The 21946-nt window shown below is 55.0% G+C and overlaps 1 protein-coding gene across 1 annotated transcript in view; it reads right to left on the bottom strand.

Annotated features, from left to right (window-relative positions):
• Positions 1 to 21946, bottom strand: part of SYT2 (synaptotagmin 2) — a 106834-nt gene that overhangs the window by 10506 nt on the left and 74382 nt on the right. Inside the window, exons 2-5 of the mRNA XM_045877022.3 lie at positions 3417 to 3611; positions 2275 to 2441; positions 786 to 905; positions 144 to 311 (exon numbers count right to left, since the gene is read on the bottom strand). Coding sequence (XP_045732978.1) covers positions 144 to 311; positions 786 to 905; positions 2275 to 2441; positions 3417 to 3594 — 633 coding nt within the window. The 5' untranslated portion in view covers positions 3595 to 3611. The remainder of the gene's footprint in view (positions 1 to 143; positions 312 to 785; positions 906 to 2274; positions 2442 to 3416; positions 3612 to 21946) is intronic.

Here is a 21946-nt window from a genome sequence, read left to right as displayed (position 1 = left end):
GCCCACAGCCCAACCTGCCATTGTTCCAGCCTGAGCTCATTCCAGGGCCTTAGCCATGGCTAAGGACCAAGGAAAGATCTGCAGAACTCAAATGGAATTGGGATCGGGGAGGGAACTGGCATTATCCTTCCCGCCGGCATCACCTTGAAGGTGAAAGTTTCATTGAAGGCAGGGTTCAGTGTCTTCCGATGGACTTTGGTCTCGTATTTCTTCTTCTTGTCTGGAAGAAGGAAGACTTTGACATAAGGGTCTGAGGTGCCTCCCATGTCCAGGGCAGGCAATTCAGCAGCCTGCAGAACGCCAACGGTAAGCTGTGGAGAGAACAAGGGGGCCCTGAGTCTCAGGACAGCTCCACCACCAGACCTGGCCCCGGACCCAGCACTCACCAACCCTTCCCCAGCGGCGGGCAGCTGGGGAGGTGGGAACAGGCTGGTGCTAGAGAAGAAAACCGGTCTCCATCTCCAGCCCCAGGAATTTGGCATGGTATCAATAGAAGCGGAAACTGAGAGGGCAACTGATTTGCCCAAGGTCGGTGGGCAAGTTTACAGCAGAGCCCATCTGAGCCAGGGAACCTTCTCTAGGGCACGCTGGTGGCCAAGGCAGAGTCAATGTCTCGGGGTACATGCCTAGGGTTTCCAGCCCACCCCACCCCATGAAAAGGAGCAATGTCCATGGGTCAAGGTAGGGGTGAGGGGTGTGGGAGTGTGGGGTTTCTATCCCCCTCCCACCCAGATCCCAACCCTTTGCCCCATCCCCCACTTCACTCCCCAGTCCAGCCCTCATACCTGGTTGGCCTGGAAATCATAATCCAGGGAAAACTGCAGTTTGCCCAGATTCTCTGGCTCTTTCTCTTCCTCTCCTTCACCTTCTCCCTCTGTCAGGCCGGTCTCTGCATCGTCATCGTCCTGTGGGGGCTGCGCAAGAGGAGGGGTGAGTTAAAAGGAGAGAACGGAGCCTGGCTGGTGCAGGGCCAATGGGAAGCCAGCCCCTCTGTGCCCACCCTGACTCGGAGCTGGGTGTGGGGCGAGGAGTAGGAATGTGGCACTGTCCTGGGGACTTGTTTCTGCCACAGCCCCTCAAAGCCCCCAGGCAGCCCCTCAGAACCCCAGCCTGTGTCCAGAAGACACGGTTCCGGTTCGGGTGTGACTCTCTCCCTGCAAGACACAGTCCTATGAGGCCAGGCACCACGCCGATGCTCTGGAGCTTCTTGAGGTAGGGGAGAGGTGCTTCCCTTGGTAGCCCCTCCCCAACACTTCCCCAGCTCAGGCCCCACCCACCCTGGGCAAGACTTACCAGGAGCGCGGTCCGGGCATTCATGAGTATGGAGAGTCCACAGAGGTGAGAAGAGAAGGAAAAAAGTGATGTAAGAGAAAATCCTACAGCTCAGACCAGCCCCTGCTGTTACAGGCACCTGGTGAGACCAGGCTGAGCTACACCCAGATCATTCTTGGAGTCTTCCCTCCCACCCTGACTTCATACTGCAGGCTTCTTTCGGGGGCATGCACACACACACACACACATATTCACACACATACAGGCATGTATATACATGCACACTCAAACACTCAAAGGCTTTAATCTCTGGCTGACTTCTTGAGATCAGGCCCTTCCTTCCATCCTCCATATTGATTTCTTGAGCAAGAGATTTCTCCTAGTCACTCCCAGAACAAATGAGCGAATGTGGGTAAAAGTGAAGCACACAGGGGCCTTTGTAAACTTAAAAGGAGAAACTAGGGTTGACCAAAGGACATTTCCAGGCCAATCAAACCCCCAAAACAGGGGTAAATAAACCAAATGATTATGTGACTAGAGATGGATTTCAATTGGCCCTGTCTCGGTGCCTCAGGACCATTCTTTCACCTCATTTGATCCCGCACCCATCCCAAGTAGAGGCCTCCAGTGAGATTTTGTCCTTTAGTCTCTTCTGGCAGGAAAACACAGGGTCACTCCAATGGCGGTTTCCTGGAGGGTTGGGCTTTCTCTTTCCAACATTTTGTCCCATAGCCTCTTTGGGGGTCAATATATTGTTGTCTTCCTCTGTCTTTTCAAGGATGAGTCCATGCTAACACGTGAATAAGTCCCCCCTTCCTACCTGCTGATGGGTAGACAACATTCCACTAGAGATGTAGGCAATAGGCAGGGGGAGGGCGTGTGGAGTTCTAAGAAGAGGAGCTGTTTTGACTGTAGAGCCCAGAAGCCTTTGCTTCACCTTCCAGCGTCTGGAATGGCTGGGCTGGGCCCCTCTCCGATCCTCCCACCCCTGCATTGTCCTACCTGACCCCCTTTCATATCCTTCATGTTCATGGCATTCTTCATGCCTTTGCCTTTCTCCTTCTTGTTCTTCTTCTTCTTGCAGAAGCACTTCTTGCAGATGCAGAAGCAGCAGGTGAGGAGCAGGAGGCCAGCGACCACAGCAATGGCGATCAGTGCCCAGGGTGGTACTGCCCACACAGAGAGGACCCCGAAGTCAGCAGTGCTCTGCCTTACAGCCCCTGACCCCATAGCACTGGCTAAAATGGGTGGAGACTAGGAACTCCGATGCCCACACTCCACCTTTCTAAACCACACACTCATGAGTGCTTGATGTATAAGTTGCATATCCTTTTTGCGTGTCTTTTCATTAATACCTTGCTCTCTCCTTAGCCTACTGCCCTTGTAGATATAGCCCCCTAATTGAGAGATAGCAGCCAGGTGTGTACAAGGAAGAACATCAGTTTGGCTCTGTTGAGTTTTGACTCGTTTGATCTATAGAAAACTGCCTTATATTGGAGAGCATGGGATGGTCCTTATCTGACCCAGGTATAGAAGAGCCCCTTCAACCCATTCCCTATGTCCAGTCTTGAGAGGGCTGACCCAGAGCCAGCAGGCCAAGCTCCTTAAGGACCTGGAAGGCTCAGCTTTGCGGAACTCGAATATTTGGGGATGGGCCCTGGGCTGCTCTCCGGGGTCCTGAAGCGCCCTCTCCCACTGGTGGGGGCTGCTCCCCTTAATCTCTGGTGACTCCTAACCAGCCTTTGCCAGGAATTCAGAAAGCAGTGGGGGAGGAGGGAAGGTATTTTCCGTCTTCCAAACTAAAGCAGTTTCAAAACATGACTGGCAAACTTTAATAATGACTTCTGTTTCATGATTTTTCATCTTCCTCTGGTTTCAACTTCTGACAATTTTCTAAGTTGTAAGGACTTTTTTTTCCTCCTGGGAGCCTGGGGCATATAAAACCCTTTCTTCCCTTTTAATAGTGCCGGACCACACTCTCCCCCATTCCTGAAGGGACTCCCCAAATAACCCATCCTGGAATCCAAACGTGCAGCCAGTCACGTCCCAGTGGTGCTCCCCACTCTTCCCCACCCTGCCCTGCCCACAAGGCCTTTCACTAACCCTAGCCTCACCCTGCCCTCTCAGCCACCTGGGACACTCACAGGGGATCTTCTGGATCTCATTGAAGAATTTCTCCTTTATCTTGGCAAACATGTCCTCCTTACTCTCCCCAGCGCCCCCACTCTCAGTAGAGTTGGGTAAGAGCCCGGTTGATATTGTGGCGGTGGTGGTGGTAGGAGCCACAATGGGCTCCTGGTTCCTCTTGAAGATGTTCCTCATGGTGGCAGAGGGGATCGCTGCAGATGAGAGGGAACAGGAGCAGATGAACATCCCAGAGGTCTGAGTGCAGAAAGCTCTACCCAGAGGACGGGGGGGAAAAGTCTTTCAAAATCTAAAGACTACTAATAATAGTCCCTTTATAATGCAAAGATATTTCCCATAATATTAACAACTGCGGGAAAACAGCAACAGTAATAGTCAACATCAAGTTAGGACATGGATGAGTCAGGCACTGTGCAAAGTACTTTCCATGCATGACCCTCATTTAATCCAAACAATAGCCCAATGGTTTTTTTAAAGATTTTTATTTTATTTATTTATTTATTTATTTGAGAGAGAGAGTGAGAGAACACAAGCCGGGGGGAGGAGCAGAGGGAGAAGCAGACTCGATCCTGGGACTCCGGGACTCCCAGGATCATGACCCAATAGCCTAATGTTTGATTATTATTCCCATTTAACAGATGCGGAAATGGAGATTCAGAGGGGTCAGGCAGATTTCCCAAGGTCACTTAGCTGGTAAGTTCTGAAACTGATGTGTGAACCAATCGGCCTGACTCCAAAGCCTGTAAACCTAATCGCTTTCATACATATCTCATTTAAATCCAACCACACAACTCTAAGAAGGAGGCAATGTTCTGCTTTCGAAGACTCCTTCTTGAGCCTTTCGCCTCCTTAACGTCTTCTGTGACCTCGTTCTGCCTAGATTCCTACCTGTTCCTATCAAATTCCTGCTGTCATCATCCCTGCCCTCAATCTACATCAACATCTCTAGAAAACAGAGGGCAAGAGATTGAAAGAGAAGCTGCCCATAATTTTACCACGCAGAGATAACTCAGGTTCACATATTGGAGCATTTTGTAACAGTTTTTCAGAGTTTTTTTTACCTGTTGAGACCATACTACATGTAATTCGGCATTCTGCTTTTTTTTTTAACATAGGATTTTATCATAAGCCTTTTCTCTCTCTTTTTAAAAAAGATTTATTTATTTTAGAGAGAAAGAGAGTGTTTGTGCACACGAGTGGGGGAAGGGGCAGAGAGAGAGAAGCTGACTCCCTGCTGAACGTGGAGCCTGACGTTCATTTAAGGCAGAGGAGTGCCCTGCTCTGTTAAAACTGGGGCTTTGGGGGCGCCTGGGTGGCTCAGTTGGTTAAGCGACTGCCTTCATCTCAGGTCATGATCCCAGGGTCCTGGGATCGAGTCCCGCATCGGGCTCCCTGCTCTGCAGGGAGCCTGCTTCTCCCTCTCCCACTCCCCCTGCTTGTGTTCCCTCTCTCGCTGTGTCTCTCTCTGTCAAATAAATAAATAAAAATCTTTAAAAAAAAAAAAAAAAACACTGGGGCTTTGGGAAGATAGCTCCACAGGCATTGGAGGAGGTGAGGCTGGGCCTGGGGGCCGGCAGACGGCTGGTTCCACAGGCCAGCCAGAGATGACATGGATCCAGACCAGAGTAGGAAAGTAGGGGATGGAGTAGAGAGGACAAATGTGAGAACCATTCATTCATTCATTCACTCAACAAATTTACTGAACTCATATCATGCTTCCTTTGTGGAACTCACCATAAAGTGAACTAAATAACTGTATATAAGTGAATATAAAATTGTAATTCTGAGAAATGCCAGAAAGGAGAGATATTTGGTGGTATGAATTTATAATGGGGTACATTTGACCTAATCTGGGAGAGAAAATATGCTTTCCTTAGGAACCGACTGAGACCTGAGGATAGTGGGAAATATCCAAGTGAGGAGGAGAGGTGCAGCCTGAGCAGAGAGAACAGCATGTGCAAAGGCCCAGAGGCAGGAAGCAGTGTGCTGAGTGCAGACCCTGAAGGAAGACCAGAGTGGAGGGAGCCTGGGTCCAGATGGGGCTGGCAGAGCCGGCCAGGCTGGCCCAGGCGCAGAACCTCACAGGCCAGAGCAAAGACTTCATCTTTACCCAAAGACTAATGGGAAGCTGTCAGAGGGTTTTAAGGATGCAGGTAATGTGTACAAATTTACATTTTGAAAATTGTTCTTTGGCGGCAGTGAGTAAAAGCCTAGAATGCACCCTGACTCCAGAGGGAAAAGGAAAAAGTTTAAAACAGCCAATAATGGATGTCTTGTCATCCCCAAGTTCCCATGAAAGATTCTCCAGTGTTCTTGGGGAATCACTAGAAGAGAATGACAAACAGCCGCTTGGAGGGAACGTGGGGTTTGTTAATAAAGCCGTAGCACAGAGCAATGGCTTTTCCAGGACCTGGGGCCTGGAAGGCCCTTTTAAATCCATTTCTGACAAAAAACAAAAACAAAAACAAAAAAAACCACAAGAACAAAGTTGCCCAGCTAAGCAAGGGGATAACGGAGATGCTCGAGAAGATGGCTCTTGATAGAAGGCAGGCGCGGGGTCATGCACCCAGAGATGGGTGGGGTAGATGCAGGGCCCACTTGCTCAGTTACACATCTAGAAAGTGCTGGGAGTCATCCTGAATTCCTCTCCTGCCATCACCACCACAAGGCATCTGCAAACTCCTCAGCTCCACTCACAGTGTTTTCCAAATTCCGCCACTTTCCACCCCTCCACCTGGAGTCCCACGGTAGCCACCTACCCGGAAGCTTTCCAGTCTCCTCTGCTCTGTCTAATCTCCACACTGCAGCCAGATCCATTTATTTTAAACCCTCCATGGCCTCTTATCACACTTAGATAAAATCTCTGCTGGGCCTGGCCTCTGGCCCCTGGCTAGCTCCCCAGTGCATTTCCTAACTCTTCCGCTCTCACCCCCTCAGCTCCTGCCATATTGCAGACTGCAGGTCACAGGCTCACCAACCCAACTCACAGCTTCACACTTACTTTCCCCCCAGCCTAGGCTCTTCTTCCTCCAGAAATCTCCTTGACCTTCCTGAGACACCATCAGCCCCTCCTGTCTTCATTTCCCATCATGGTCCGTCATGCCAATAACTTTTTCCCTAATTCCCTACATCCCCTCCCCTTCTCTGCCTGGCTAAACACCACTCCTGGAGAGATCCCCTGGCCCGTTAGGGACTGAGTGTTCGTGTCCCCCCACACTCATGTTGAGATCTAATGCTCAACTTCATGATGTTCGGTGGTGCTCAGGTGATCAGGTGGAGCCCTCACAAATGGGGTTGGCACGGGAGAAGCAGATGCCAGAGCTAGCTGGCTCCTTCCGCCATGTGAGCAGCCAGATGCCGACGGTCTGTAGCCTGCAAGAGAGCTGTCACTGGAGCCCAACCGTGCTGGCACCCCAATCTCAGACGTCCCAGCCTTCAGAGCTGTGAGAAAGACATTTCTGTCGTTGATAAGCCTCCTGGTTTATGGTATTGTGTTATAGCAGTCCGAGCGAAGACACCCACTATCGGCATTGTCCTCTCCACTGCCCCCCAGACCACTGAGCACTGCAGGTGAGCATCCTGCATGAAGGCAGCTGGGCGCCCCAGAGATTCTCAACATCAGCCGGCCCTTCAACCCTGCATGGAAACCTTCGGTACACTCCCCATCAACTCACTCTGCCTCCCTTCACAATGGACGCTGCAAACCTCCTATTTCCACGGCCCTGGGGCTTGCCCACGGCCCCAACACCTGGCCTGTTATTATTAGAAATCACTGAAGAGAAATCTCTGATAATGCCCCACCAGAGGCCAAACCACTGACCTTCGTGCATATTGACCACCCTCTCCTCCTAACCTCCTGTTTCAGCTGAGTACATTCCTCCTATCTAAGGTCGGGCCCTCCATCTCGGAGGCGATCCTTCTGACCTTCACAGGACACCTTCTTGATCCGTGTTCTTCCTTGTGCCCAACCTTTCCTGGTCAACCAGTTTGTTCAGATCTAGTTGATTCACAGCCTACTGGGGACTGGTCACCAGGTCTCCTAATGCCTGCCTAATCCTATGTTCCTCTAGACCATGCAACCTCTTCAATGGTGGAGGATACACTTGTAAAAAAAATTATTTGTAGGCTCAGGAATTATTTTAGAATAGTGAATGTTTTCATTTGAGCCACCACCATATTTTTAAGAGTTGGCAGCTACTGAGTGATACAAAACAAATAAAATGTGCAAATAACATAAACAAACAAACAAAACAAAACAAAAATGGGAACAGGGAAAGGCGGGGCATAAGAAAAGTTCCCTCTATGGGGCGCCTGGGTGGCTCAGTCTGTTAAGTGTTCGACTCTTGATTTCTGCTCAGGTCATGATCTCAGGGTTGTGAGACTGAGCCCCATGTCAGGCCCTGCTGGAGATTCTCTCCCTCTGCCTCACCCCCTGCTCACTTGCTCTCTCTCTCTCAAATCATAAATGAATAAATCTTAAAAAAAAAAAAAAGAAAGAAAGAAAGAAAAGCAAAAGAAAGGTTCCCTCTGCTGGATTTTTCCATTTTAAAATACCACCAACCAAACAATGAAACCCCTCCCCACCCCTCCTTGTTCAGCTGCCTCAGTCTCCCCGTCCCTTCAGGGCCACGCCCCACCACATGGTCTCTGTTTCCTCTCCGCTCTCCCTTCAGCGTCCCCTCCGTGGCTTCTGCCCCATCACTCCACTGATGTGGCTCTCTGCATGGTCACAGGTGACTGCAAGGTCGCTGAGCCCAGCAGAACCTTTCATTTGGTCGTACTTGACCTCCCTTGTGTTCCCCCCAACCATTCCCTGATTTTCATCATAATTTGGACTCCATCAGTTGCCTCAAGGTTTGCCCTCAAGCCTTCTCTTCCCAGGCCAAGGGCCTCCGGGTGACCTCTAGCACACCCTGGCCTCAGCCACATCGCCATTCCCATGACTGTCAGAACCCACCTTACTTCTGAACTCCGAGGCCCAGAGGTCCAGCTGGGCCCTTGACAAACCCCCTCCATCCTGTACTTCCTCTCGCTCACCTCCAATCAGTTCTGCAGGTACCACCATAGCAATCTTCATAAAACATGAATCTGACCTTATCACTATGGTAAAAGCCATCCCAAGGACACGAACCACAATCCTGAATGTGGCCTACGAGGCCGTCCTATTCCGTACCCAACGTCATTTCCTCTTCCCCTCCGCTGAGTCTCTAACACCAACCACACCCGCCTTCTGTTATTTCTTCTAATACACGTGCGCCGCCCCCAACATACACACTACATGGCCTTTGCACATGCTGTGCCCTGCTCCCCAGCTTCACGGAGCTAATGCCTGCACATCTGTCTCAGCCCAGCTCAAATGGCACCTCCTCAAGAAAGCCTTCCCGACCACTCTCCTGGCTCCTGCCGCCACCCCCACCAGATGGAGGCCTGATATGTGTCCGTGGCTCCATCCAGACTCTCACAGTACTTACGAGGCCTGGGACTATTTAAGCAGAGACTGCACTTGTTTTGCTCACCCCTGTCGCTCTGGTGCAGGGCTTGGAGAACTATGGCCCGCGGGCCACATCGAGCCCACGGCCTAATCTTTGTAAATAAAGTTTTATTGGAACACGGCCACACTCATCCGTTCACACAATCCCTCTGGCTGTTTCTGCACCACAATGGAGCCAAGTGGCTGCGGCAGAGGCTGTATGGCCTGCAAAGCCTGTGATCTCTACTCTCTGTCTGGTCCTTTAGGAGAAACTTTGCCAACCCTGCCCCAGCAGATATCATACTGCTGACATATGACAGGCATTCCGTAAACATTTGGTATGTGATTGGAACAAGGAATGAGCAGGACACAGACTCTTAGATCACTGGGCACACGATGTCACCTCGAAGATGACACCGAAGCCTGTCCTTCCCCGGACGCCCAGGGCACCAGTGCCTGACTGCTGGCAGGGCTCTTTCCAGAAGCATGTTAAGACTCAATCCGACTGCTCCAGTAGTCACCAGGCTGGGTCCAGGGCCGCGCACCGCCAAGAGTGGGGAGCGTGTGCATGCATGCACGTGTGTGACCAGACAGGTAAGTGGGGGTGTGCACCGTTCTGAGGACTGCCCACTCTTCCTCTCCCTTGGCAGCCGGCCCTGTGCTATGGAGTCGGGCACATTCCCTTACGAGCTGTCTGACCCTGGCTGGTTTCTTTGACCTCCCCGAGCATGAGACGGCTTCACTGTCAAACAGACCTTGCATTCCCAGCACCTTTAGTCGAGGCCAGGATTAAATGGGATGGTGCGTGCCCTTCCCACGGCCCCAAGCCTGCCCAGAGCACTGAGAAGTGCGTCTCCTCTTTCCAAGGCTGCTCTTCAGGCTGAGTTTCCATTTCCCCTCGAGAGTTGCTCCCTCCGAAGTGACTCAATGACCCTTATCCCCTTGCTCTGCGGTCTTCCAGAGTCCAGGAAGTTAAAAAATGTAAAGAGAGAGGGCAGCCCAAGCCCTCTCCCCACCACCCAATGACCCCACGGTGCCCTCCGGAGGCTCCAGGCCCCTCTGCCCCTCTGCCCTGCCCCGGGGCCCTCCGAGGTCTGCCCTCCTCGGGGGGCCTTTCTTTCTTTCTTCTTTCTTTCTTTCTTTTCTTCTTTCTTCTTTCTTTTTTCCGATGCGGGGCTCAATCCCAAGACTCTGGGATCATGACCTGAGCTGAAGGCTGACGCTCAACCGACTGAGCCACCAGACACCCCTCAGGGGGCTTTTCTGTCAGGACAAGGAAGATGGGAAGCTCGTCAGTCTTCCTACTTTCCCTCTTGCCCATCTTTAGTCTATCAGCCCAGCAGGCAGAGGGATCCTGCTACGAAAACAAAACCCTTATAGCGGCTCATTTCCCTCAAAGTACCCCGTCCTCCCGACAGCCTTCAAGGTCCTGTACACCCAGCCGGTATCCTCGCTCCTCCCCCCGCCCCCCGCCCCCCACCCCGGGCTCTCCTCCTTCCCTCCCTCTGCCTCGCTGGCCTCCTTCCAGATCTTCACCCATGCCAAGCACACTCAACTCAGAGCCTTGGCACCTGCTGTTCCCTCAGCCTAAAACACTCTTCCCTGCAGATTTCCACATAGTTAGTCTTCAGCTCAGCAAGGTCATCTGTGATGACCGTTTTCGAAAGTGCAAACCCCACCAACCACTGGCACCGCCTTCACCCCATTTTTTTTTCTCTACAGCACTTATCACCAACTGACACATGCTATATTTTATCATTTCAGGTGTCTCCACTCACTTTAAGATTCATGAATACAGGGATTTCTGACTAGCACATAGTAGGCCCTCATAGCTCTCCATTCAAGCATGGATGAATCACATGCCTTTCACATCCACAATGCCTGTGCTCTCCAGGCTCTTAGAACTCACCCAGTTATGAATGTTTGTGACATCACCAACTATTTCTAGGGCACGTATGCATTTCTAAAAACAGCGAAGTTTTATGTTCCCTCTTGGGTAAGCCTAAGGGGTCAGCTTCTTCTTCCCTACTCATTCCACCAGAAGCTAAGGACGCAAGATGTTGAAGACTCAGCACTAGTTCCCAATAGTCCTATGGAAAACCGAGGCCCAGAGAGGTGAAGTGACTTGTCCAAGGCCACACAGCCCCTGCTGCTAGCAGCACGGGGAGCAGAATCTTCTGGAACACCATCCAATGCTCCTCCCCCTCCAGCACAGCTGCCTCCTTCATCTCCAGGGCTCTTCCCCACTCTGGGATGCAGGCTTCCTGCATCTGAGCAGAGATGGAGACAAGCACAGGGAAGGAGGAAAAGCCAAATCCTCAGGGATTTATAGCTGCCTTGGCCTCCCTCATGGCTCAGGCTGCAGTCCTGGGGAAGGCAGCCAGCTGGAAGGGCTGAGGATGATAAATGATTGGAGGCTCCAGGGGCTCCCAGGATGGAGTGAACTCCTCTGTCTGGTCAGAATCGCCAGAGCAGGAGACATGACATGGGACCACCAGGCAGCGAGGGCTGCAAGGGGCTGTGACACCAGCTCCAGGACACCGGGGAGACAGGCTGGGGGCTGCGGGGGGGCGCCTGTTCTGGGCCTGCAGGGTTGGGGTCAGCGTCTGACAGCGGGGGGGGAGGAGGGGGGGAAGGGGCGCCTGGGAGACCCAGCCTGGAGCAGACAGGGGAAAGGATGAGGAAGGGTCTCATTCCTGGGGAGAGCCTGGGAAGCTCGTGCAGACCACCCCCCACAGCACCGCGCCCTCAAAGCCTGGCTCGGCAGGTTGGAAGTGTGACCCAGGAACTCTCGAGGGGCCACAAGCGCCCTGGCTCACCATGACGCGGGTGGTCGGTGGCCACACTGCGCGAACTGAGGTTCTAAGAATTCAGAGAGACTTGCCGGGGGAAGTGAAAGCTCAAGCCCAGTGGCTGGAAGTCAGATAAGCCTTGAAGGCTCTGTGCACCGGGACAGTGCCCTCCGCCTGGCTTCCATCAAAGGCTGCGGGAGGAAACCACAGGCAAGAAGAACTCAATAATCAGTTACGTTCCCAGTCTTGTTCTCGATGAATCTGCCTGGGAGGGCACGGTCATTTCAGAGATAAGACGAATTCCGCTCAGCTAAGTGCCTGTCCCACAGTCAGCATCAGGACTAGAGCCCGTCTGCCTGACTCTCCCACTTCCTTCCCCCTCCCCGGGTGGGGTTGGGGGACAGGCCGCAGCAAGGGAGAGCCTCCAACAGTGGGAACAGAAGCCCAAGGAGCCGGGGTGGAGCTGAAGCTAGGTAGCCGGGTAGAGTGGAGAATCCCCGCAGGTATTCCCTTCTGCCCCCATGCCCAGATGGTTGCTGTCCATCTGTCTGTCTGTCTGTCCAGGATGGCCACTTGGCTCCTGTGACAGTCTCAGTCCTCAGCCCTCTGGCCTCTCCTTCTCTCCTTGGGGGAAGTCAGTCCCACCTCCGGACTGCAGCCACCACTCAACGAACCCTCCCCACCTGCACGTACCCCTTCCCCAGCTTTCCCTCCTCCCCCACCCCTGCACCCTCACGGAGAAGAGCAAAGATATGGCCACTTCAGTCAAGCTCTGCTGGACACCGGAGTAAGTGGGCCCGGAGCGGGGAGGGGGCAGGGCCAGGTGAGGTGGTGCGTGTGGTCTAACAGTCCTTGCCCGCTCGAGCCCACACTGGGGTCCCTGAGCACCAGCTCGCTGCCTCTGGCCCCTTCTGGCAGGGCGAGCAGCCACGTTCAGCCTGGCGGTGGGGGGGTGGGGGGCAGTGTCGGGGAGCCAGTGAAACGCTGGTTGACTTATTCTATTTTATCCACTTTTCTGTCACGTAGGAGCAAACCCGAGGAAGCAGCCCGGAGCAGGGGAGGAAGGAGGATAGCAGGTGGGTGTTAAGAAGGTCATATGAGGGGCGCCTGGGTGGCTCAGTTGTTAAGCGTCTGCCTTCAGCTCAGGTCATGGTCCCAGGGTCCTGGGATCGAGCCCTGCATCAGGCTCTCTGCTCCGCGGGGCTTCTCCCTCTCCCACTCCCCCTGCTTATGTTCCCTCTCTCGCTGTGTCTCCTTCTGTCAAATAAATAAGTAAAATCTTTAAAAAAAAAAAAAAGAAGGTTATATAGAGAGCCTTGGGGTACAGCAAGACAGGGAGGGCCGCCCCCTTCTCCAGAGAGCCCTCCTAGCAAGCAGAAACAACAGGCTTCTGAAGGCTGTCTCTTCCTGACTCCAAACACCCAGAGGTGCTCAGAGCTCAGCTGTGATCCCTGTTATCGAAGATGCCGTTGACCACAACCTGTCGGGTAGGATGGAAGGGGGTCAGATGAGAGGCAGAAGGCTGCATGAGCTGGCCTCGCACCCACTCACACTCACACCCACAGAAGCTCTCGGATCCTCTGCTTTTAGCGTCTTTGCTCAGCTCGTGGTCAGCCGATGTGGGAGCATCATGGAGGTTAACCTGCCCCAGGGCTTCGCTCTTTGGGTAGGTGTAGATCTCAAGAGAATGTTAATTGAAAAATGAATATGCACAAGAGTAAGCATAATATCGGTGGAGGGAAAGGGGGAGACGTGTGTAGATATGTGCTTATATATTCAGAAACTGGCTCTGGAAGATGCAGAGGGAGTTGGTGACATGCGTTGTCATTGCTTCAGGGGAGAGGAGTTGGGAAGGAGTAGTTGGCGGATAGATCGCTGTGCACCCTGCTGTGGTTTTTAGATTTTGAAGTGCACAAATATATCTGCCTGTCCCCTCCCCCACCCTGGGGGCTTCAGAACCAGGAGCCCGGTCCCCAGCCCTGCAAAAGAGGGCACAAATGGGGGGGTTTGTGTAGCTCACCCAGGAATCACCCAGCTTGGGAGTCACCATCAAGCCCTCCCCCGCCTCGCCCAGAGGCCACCCTGCTCCCTCACCCCACCCTCCCCTGCCCTAGAATGCATCAGCAGCTCTGAGGCCCCACACTCTTCTCAACCGGCTTGTGGGCCCCCAGGGTGTCCTCCCTGATGAGACTCCCTTCAAAATCAGATTGTGGGGTGCCTGGGTGGCTCAGTTGGTTGAGCGACTGCCTTCGGCTCAGGTCATGATCCTGGAGTCCCGGGATCGAGTCCCGCATCGGGCTCCCTGCTCGGCAGGGAGTCTGCTTCTCCCTCTGACCCTCCCCACTCTCATGTGCTCTCTCTCATTCTCTCTCAAATAAATAAAATCTTTAAAAAAAAAACCAACAAAATCAGATTGTGACCCCGCACCAAAGATAAGTTTGATCCCCACCCCCCACCCAAAGCACATGGGCGTGCACGTGCACACACGCACACACTCACCACCAGCTGCCACCTCAAACCTATTCAGTATGATCTGGGGACCCCGCACCTCTGTGGATTATCACACTCAGGCCTGGTCTCAGTACAGATAATGGGGTGCTCACTGGATCCAACGTATTTAATGTCTCCTCAGGTTGTATTTGCAGAAACCAAAGTAATGAGATGGAAATAGGCAACCAGCAAGATGCCTCTCACCAAAGCCAGCAGACTAAAAAGATCAATACTTCAGGATAAGTTTCTTTCTTTATTTTTTGAACCAATGCTCCAGTCCCACATTTGGTCCCGGGAGACAGAGGGTAAAGTTTCAGTGAATTACTTTTCTAGCTCATTTTGAAAATAAATTAGCCATCTCTGTGAATTCCTTGTGTAGCGAGACCTGGGGCAGGCCACACATACCTCGATTTGCAGCAAGGTTGCCACTGCTTGTCTATAGAAGCTGAGCCTGCTCTTGACCCACTGCAGGGTCCCAGAGAGCTAGAAAGTCCCTCCCAGGGTCTAACTTCAATCCCTCCTGCTGCAACGACACTCAACTCACACTCCCTTCCCTTCTTTTGCATCAGCAAATCCCAGGCCACCTGAGGAGAGGCCCGGGGTCCGCAGGAGGCAAGGGGAGGCGATGAGCAGGACTGAGTCCCTCCCAAGCCTCTGCTGGCACCTCGGGCAGTTAACCATCCCTGCTCTGCTGACCGGTGGTGACTGAAGGGGAAGGCTGCATGCCTGCTGCCGGGCGTCTGTCCCTGAAGCTAGACTCGGGAGCTGACGGCGTGCCTGCTGTGGGCGTCTGTCCCTGAAGCTAGACCCTGAACAGACTGTGGGAGCTGAGGGAACCCGGCAGACAACACAGTCCGAACCCCTTGTCTGAAAAAGTAGCGTGGCTGAGCGACAGGGGCAGCCAAGTCCTAGACTCCCTGCTCTTTGTCACCCCTGCCCCACCCCCAGCAGCCCACAGGTTCCAGTTCATCCTTGCTTAATGGGAGCAAGGTGCAGGGGGTGCTGGGAGTGGGCTGGGACGCCCCAGTCAGGCCAGGCCCCGGGGCCCGTGTCCCTCTGCCACCCCAGCCGGGACCACAGCTGGGACCAGGACATTGGAGCCCTTGGGCGGAGGGGAGCGGCGCTGGGGTGCAGACTTCTGCAGAGCGAGCACTGCACACTCCAGCTGAGGGAGAAGCTGCTGAGTCACCTCCGCCGGTGGCCCGCCAGCCACTGGCCAGGACCGGAGCTCCCGGGCTGCCAGTCCAAGGGGTCCCACTACCCCTGGACCTGCTGCATTCCCTCCCTTCTCCCAAGACTCAGAAGCCTGGGTCTTTGTCCAGAGCCCTGCTGCCCTGCAGCCAACAATGTCTCCCAGGCCCACAGGCAGCTCTCCGGGGGGTGGAGGAGAGGGCTTCCATGGTGGGTGTCAGGACACTCGGGAATGGGCTGGGAAGGCTGGGGGAGCCTGACTGAGTGGGGATACATGGCAGCTTGGAGACCTGCGACCCCCAGGCTGCCTGGTGCAGCGGGGGTGCGGAGGCCTGATGCCCAAAGTGTCACGGAGCCTCTGTGTGTGCTGTGAGTGGGGGGCACGAGGGTTGGGGCCCGGGGCGGGGGAGGGGCTGTATCCTTGTCACGTTCAGCCGGGAGTGCTGCTTCCGGTAGCACGCGGGGAAGCCCTGGTTGTGGGACAGGAACCCGGTGGCTTAGTAGTGATTACCCGACACAAATCCACAGGCCCCCTGCTCTGCCACATGTGAACGGCTCTGTACTTCCCAACACGGGCCCTGTTATCCTGCATGCCAAATGCACATCTTCATTTTGAGCTAAAAACCGTTAAAAACTGGGGCGCCTGGGTGGCTCAGTTGGTTGAGCGACTGCCTTCGGCTCGGGTCATGATCCTGGAGTCCCGGGATCGAGTCCCGCATCGGACTCCCTGCTCGACAGGGAGTCTGCTTCTCCCTCTGACCCTCCCCCCTCTCATTCTCTCTGTCTCAAATAAATAAATAAAATCTTAAAAAAAAAAAACAAAAAACGTTAAAAACTGACGCATCTTCTTCCTCACTAAACGTTACAAGCTTTGAACACACTAGCTCTGCTAAGTGCTGCCCCGTTAAGGGACCGGGGGCTAGAGGCTGGGCTGAAAGCAAAAGTCTTTGAATTTGAGTGTGCGAGCGTGGAGGTGTGGGGTGGTGCGCGGGATGTGTTTCTGAGAGTTTCGGGGGCTGCGAGCATGTGAACGTGAGGCTGGGGTGTGTGGGGGTGGTTGGGAGAGAAGGAGCAGGCTGGAGCAAGGTGACAGGGGCCCCAGGCGGCTCTGAGGGAGAAAGTGAGAGACACCAGGAGCCTCCTCCCCGGAGGCCTGGCTCATGGAGACCCGGTTGGTGCCCCCACCGTCTGCCAGGAGCTGCAGCCGGCGCGGCCCCGTCTCCGCCTCGGCACGGATGAGGGCTCCCCCACCCTGCGCAGGCTCATGGACTCCTAGGCCCCACTCAACGCTCACAGCCCGGAGGGGAGGAGGGGCAAGTGGTGGACGGCTCCATTAGCCGAGTGATGGAGCAGAACTGCGGCTCAGCTTTGCATCCCTCAGGCCCAGCCAAGCCAAGTGACAGAGGCCACTGAAGGACGGGGACAGTGAAGTGCGGGGTACCGGCAAGGCCCTGTGTGACAGCACGTGTGACCGGGCTAACACACGTGCACGGCACCGTGAACACGTGTGTAAACAAGCGAGTGAATGTGTGCGTCACGCAGCCATATGGGAGAACGTGAGAAGCCCTAGGAAGAGAAAACAAGGGGTCTCAGACCACACCCCTTGTCCAGAACTTGGGGATGACATGCAAAGACCCTGTACTTGGATCGCGAGCAGGACGGACCCCAGCGTGGGGCACCTTGCAGAACCACAGAGCCCCGGGGTTGGGGGAGACCGCAGGCCCCCAGCCCCCCTGCAGCATCCCTGTCACCTCTTGCCAGCCCCTCAGGCGAGCGGATCCTCTGCTTCCACAGGTGGCCTGAGGGGTGGGACCCGAAGGAGGCATCGGGGGACCCGGTGTCTCTCCCCTTCCTTCCGCCCTTTGGAAAGTGCCTCTGCACCTCCCTGGGTGGCCCCGTGACCTTCTGAGATGCTTGGAGACCTAACCTCTGAGCATGAGCAGCATGAGGGGTGCAGGTGTAGTGAGGAGAACGTGGGCATTGGAATACAGGGCTGGGTTCGGCCTGGGTGCCTGGCAGCTGGACACCCCTGGGAGCAGGGCTTAGGCCCCAGCATCATTCCTCAGCTACAGAGACAGGGCGGGGTGCCTGTCCCGGCAGGGCCCCGTGAGAATGACATCAGCCACAGCGTGCCGCCGCAGAGTGACCCCTGAGCGCACCCACCTTTCCTTTCCTCGGTGCTCCCCAGCGGGGCTGGTGGCGTCGGCGCTGACCGTGGACCCCAGGTCAGGCCTCGTGTCCCCAGAAGGAAGCTGCAGCCCTGGCCGAGAGCCAGGGATTCTGCTCTCCAGTCCTGCTCAGGCCAGGAGGCGAGGGGCACTTTGGGGAGCCCGAGGCTGGGGGTTCTCCTCCCAGCCCCTCCCTGGTCCTGGGGAGACTGCGCCACCCCTGCCTGTGTCAGTCACTTGCATGAGGCTCAGCTCCCCGAGGACTGTAAGGGCTGCCGGATGCGAGGTGTCTTGGCCTCTGCATTTCCTGCTGCCCGGCCCTGCACCCAGGAGCTGCCTGGCTGCTGGGCTTGGCAGGTAGGGACTGAGAAGATGGGGTGTCACCAGGCACTGCACCCTCCCCTCAGGCAGCCACATCCAGCAAGCCCCCTGCTTCAGAGGGGAGAAGGGAGACTCCAAGGCTTGGGGCACGCTGTCAAGGCCAGATCCCCACAGCCTAGGGCCTGAGTTGTCATTGGCCCCGGGGGAGGCAGGCCTGCAGAGGGAGACAGACCGGCAGCCTCTGGCAAGCTGTTTCCTTGGTCTCCTCCCTCGAGAAAGGGAGTCCCACGCAGTTCAGACCTCAGGAGAGTCGCAGCCTGAGGAAGGGCATGAAGATTACTTCCCTCCTTAATGAGGGACGGAGCAGAGGTTGTCCGCCTTATCCAACCTTGAAGGTAACGTCAGAGCTAAGTGCCGGGAATACGAGATGAAGAAAACTCAGCTCCATCCTCAAGCAGCTCAGGGAAAGACGACACACTCAGAGCTTCTCAGAGGTGGAGCAGATGGGATTCTCCCCAATGACAAAAGACCTGAGGCTCAGAGATCAACTTACCCAAGGCCTCACTGTGAACTGGAACCCTGATTTCCTGGCACCCAGCCCAGGGCTCTTTCCCTCCTAACAAGCAGCCCCAGCTCTCGGGACTAAGTGTGGGGGAAAGATATCATGAAGGCCCTGGGCCCACAGGGTGGGGGTATGTGCCAGGGGAAAGGAAGGAAAACTCCCCTTCCTAGAGGTTCTACTGAGCACCACACTGACTTCCATGTCATGTTCAGCCGTGTCAGGTAGGTACTAGTATCCCCATTTTACAGATGAGGAGACTAAGGACACTCACATCGTGTCCAATTTCCCCTGCCCCATAGGACGGCAAGAACTGCCCTCAGGTGGCAGAGTATTTCATCGGGGGCTAAGCAGGGAGCTGGGGGCAGTCAGGGGAGCCCAGTCTGCTCTCGGCACCTGGGAGGGGGGGTCAGCTGGGGAAGATGCAGTCTGCTCCCCCCCATTCCCTCCCAGATGCTGGACAGGCCCTTGGGAAAAAGATGTGCCCTTCACTTTTCAGATCAAGATGACCATTACCACCAACACTTCTGACAGCTCATGGTCTCCAAAAACTAAAGTGGGTCACGCAAGTCCCGGGGGCACAATTATATTCCCCGAAGAAGCCAAATTTCTCCTGCTTGACCTGGGGGCCAGAACAGACATGGGGAATAGGGGCCCAGAGGGGCAAACCATGTCCTCAAAATACCAACAGGCTAGAGGAGGGAAGAGATGCAGGACAATACCAAGTTGGAAAGTCCAGCTTGGATTTTATGTGGATCCAAACCTGGGAGGCAGGACCACTGAGGAAAACGGAGCCAGGTCAAGCCCGGGGCGGGGGGGTGGGGGGGGCAGCCATGAGGCGCCCATTAGCGCCCAGCCTCTGGATCAGATGGACCTGGTTTGAAGTCTCAGCTTTGCCACTTGCAGCCCTGCACACTTGGGCAGGTAGCTTAGCTTAGCCTCTCTGGGTCTTGCTTCTCCCTCTGTAAAATGAAAATGAAAATAATAGCTGCCTTGTAGGGTTGTGAGGCTCAGGGACAGTGACTGTAGAGCACGGTACTGTGCCCATATCCTGTTCCTGAGGGGCTGGAACCTGCAAGGAGCACACAGGGGTGGCTCCGGGGGGGCGCGGGGTAGAGGGCAGGTGGGCCTCTCCTAAGCACCGTACTGTGGCCCAGGTTAAGCTCAGCACCCTTCTCTGTACTTCCTGGAGACTGCAGCTCTTTGCGCTGGTAGCCAGACCTCTCTAAGTAAACCATCCTCCCCCTGCCTGTACCCTCAGCATCAGCCCAGTCAGTCTTTTAAGACCCAACTCTGGGCTGAGTCCTGTCTCTGAGCCGTGGCACTGTCCCGTGTCCAGACAAGTCCCTTCACCTTCAGCCTGCCCCTCCGCCCCACTGTCCATCACTCAGCATCAGCCAGCCTCTCGAGCGGGGCCTGCTGGGGCTCCGTTTTGTTGGCTCAACTTTTCAGATTCTTACGGGTGCGTCTGACCAGGTCCTCCCCATAGAAGCTAGCAGAATCTGGCCCTTCTTCCTCTGGCCACCACTCCCGCTCTGCAGTGACAGAGCTTGGAAGCAATGAGGCGAGGTGGTGCTGGTGCCCCGAGGACATCCCAGCTGCACCCTAGCCATGCCAGTGGGCCACCAAGCGGCGGTGACGTCCGGCAGGTGGCCGGAGGGCTGCTGTGCTGCCCAGGAATGGGCGCTATTGGGAGAACCAGTGTCTGGGAGTCATTAGCACACGTGGCTGGGGGGGGTGGGGGAGTGTTGGGAGAACACTCACCCCGGGGAGAAGGAAACCAGAGCCGGGCTCCAGGGAACATCCACATTTAGAGGATCTGCAGGAAGAGGGGAAATGCCAGGAAGAGTGAAGAACAGCCAAGGATGGAAGGAGAGCCAGGAAGAAGAGAAAACGGATGTGCGGTGACAGAGGTAAGAGAGCGGTGGGCGGGGACACAGGCAGCCTTTGGGATGCTCAGGAAGGAGAATATACCGATGACAAGTTGTGCGTGTTGTTGAATCTAAGTTACACCCCAATCAAGAAGAACAAAGAATGAGCAGAGGAGAAAGCTCTCTCAGCTAATGTGTGGTCAGTGCTCCAGCCCCGCACTTACACCCTCCATTCGGCCTGCAAGAGCCGGACTAGAGGGCGGCCGGTGGGGGGGGAGAGGGGGTGGCGGTTAACAGGCCACTGCCCAGGGCACTGGGCACCAAGGGGCCCACCTGCTTCGCCCGTGATGCCCCGGTGCTCCTGCTGAGAGACCATGGAGCAAAGGCACAAAGAACCAGGGAGCACCACTCGGGGGAGCTTCCAGAAAGGAGCCCCAAGCCAGGGACACAGGGGTGGGCTTGGAAGGGGCTGGACAGTTCTAGGCAAGAGATCTGGCAGGTGGCAGGGGAGGGTGTCTGACAACTGCAAGAAGAGATGGGACCCCTGACCACCATGGCCCTGGAAGGTGCAGGAATGACAACTGACAGCAGGTGGGTGGTGCAGTAGGACCCCACCTTCTGGGACACATACTCCACAGAACCTGATGTGGGGCAGGAGAGCCTCCTTGGGCCAGGACGCCAGAGGCCTCTAGGCTTTCTCTCCTAAGAGCCAAGGCATTGCTCTCCACCCACCATGGCTGAGCACATTGAGAATGGGCCCTGCAGTAGTCAGGAGTGAAATGCACACAGGTTTCCAGCCTCTCTGCCATCGGCTGGAGACCCGAAAAAGACGTGGGCGGAGGATCGTCCCCTCCAGGCAACAGGTGACACTTAGCATGCACAGAATTCGGCAACCGCAGGGCCCAGCTCCACATCAGTTCTGAAGGGCCACACACAACACAGGTTACAGCAGAAGAAACCGAGCCAGAGGGAGGAAGTGACTGGCCCAAGGTCACAGGGTTCGTGGGGCAGAGCCTAGCTCCCAATTCAGTGCTCTTCCAAGCCAGCAAATCCTCTGGCTTGGAGAGTTTGCCAAAATAGGCATGATGTGAGCATCAGGGGTTTCAGTCTCCCTGTGGCATGGCCCCGGGTTAAAACTCTAACTGGAATTCCTGGTGTGACTCCCGTCAGACCCCCAGTCCCTGTGGCTGGTAAGCGGGAGGCAGTATTCAACCTTTTCCATATATGGAGCCGGTCTGTTTCAGTAGTTCTGATTTTCTGCCACATATTCAAGCTCCTCACACACTTGAAGCAGGAAAGGCTTCAGGCATCTAACTTCAGTTTTCTCTAGCAGCCCCCTCAGAGGCGAGGACCACAGCGCATCTCTGGGGCTCAGAGGTGCTCTGCCCCTGCCCCCAACACTGTACTGGGGTTCCTCTGCTTCCCCCTCCAACCCCAATGGTGTGAGGGCTGGGGCAGAAGATGAACTCTTCTGGTGGGGGCTCCCCTCCTTCAGGCTCAAAACGAGGGAGGAGTTTTATATAGTCAGCACTTCCCAAAATCCTGATGGGATGGTGATTTTGTGAGGTAATGAGTACCCCATCATTGAGAGTATTCAAGCTGGGATTAGACACTAGTGGAAGGGATGCCAGAGACAGGGAGGGGACACAGGCTTGGCCTAGATGAAC

This window comes from Mirounga angustirostris, unplaced genomic scaffold, assembly GCF_029215605.1.
Source record: "Mirounga angustirostris isolate CCGP_5_RB_7025 unplaced genomic scaffold, mMirAng1.0.hap1 SCAF_6, whole genome shotgun sequence".
In the NCBI taxonomy this organism is placed as follows: Eukaryota; Metazoa; Chordata; class Mammalia; order Carnivora; family Phocidae; genus Mirounga; species Mirounga angustirostris.
This window is presented reverse-complemented; position numbering and strand designations above follow the sequence as displayed.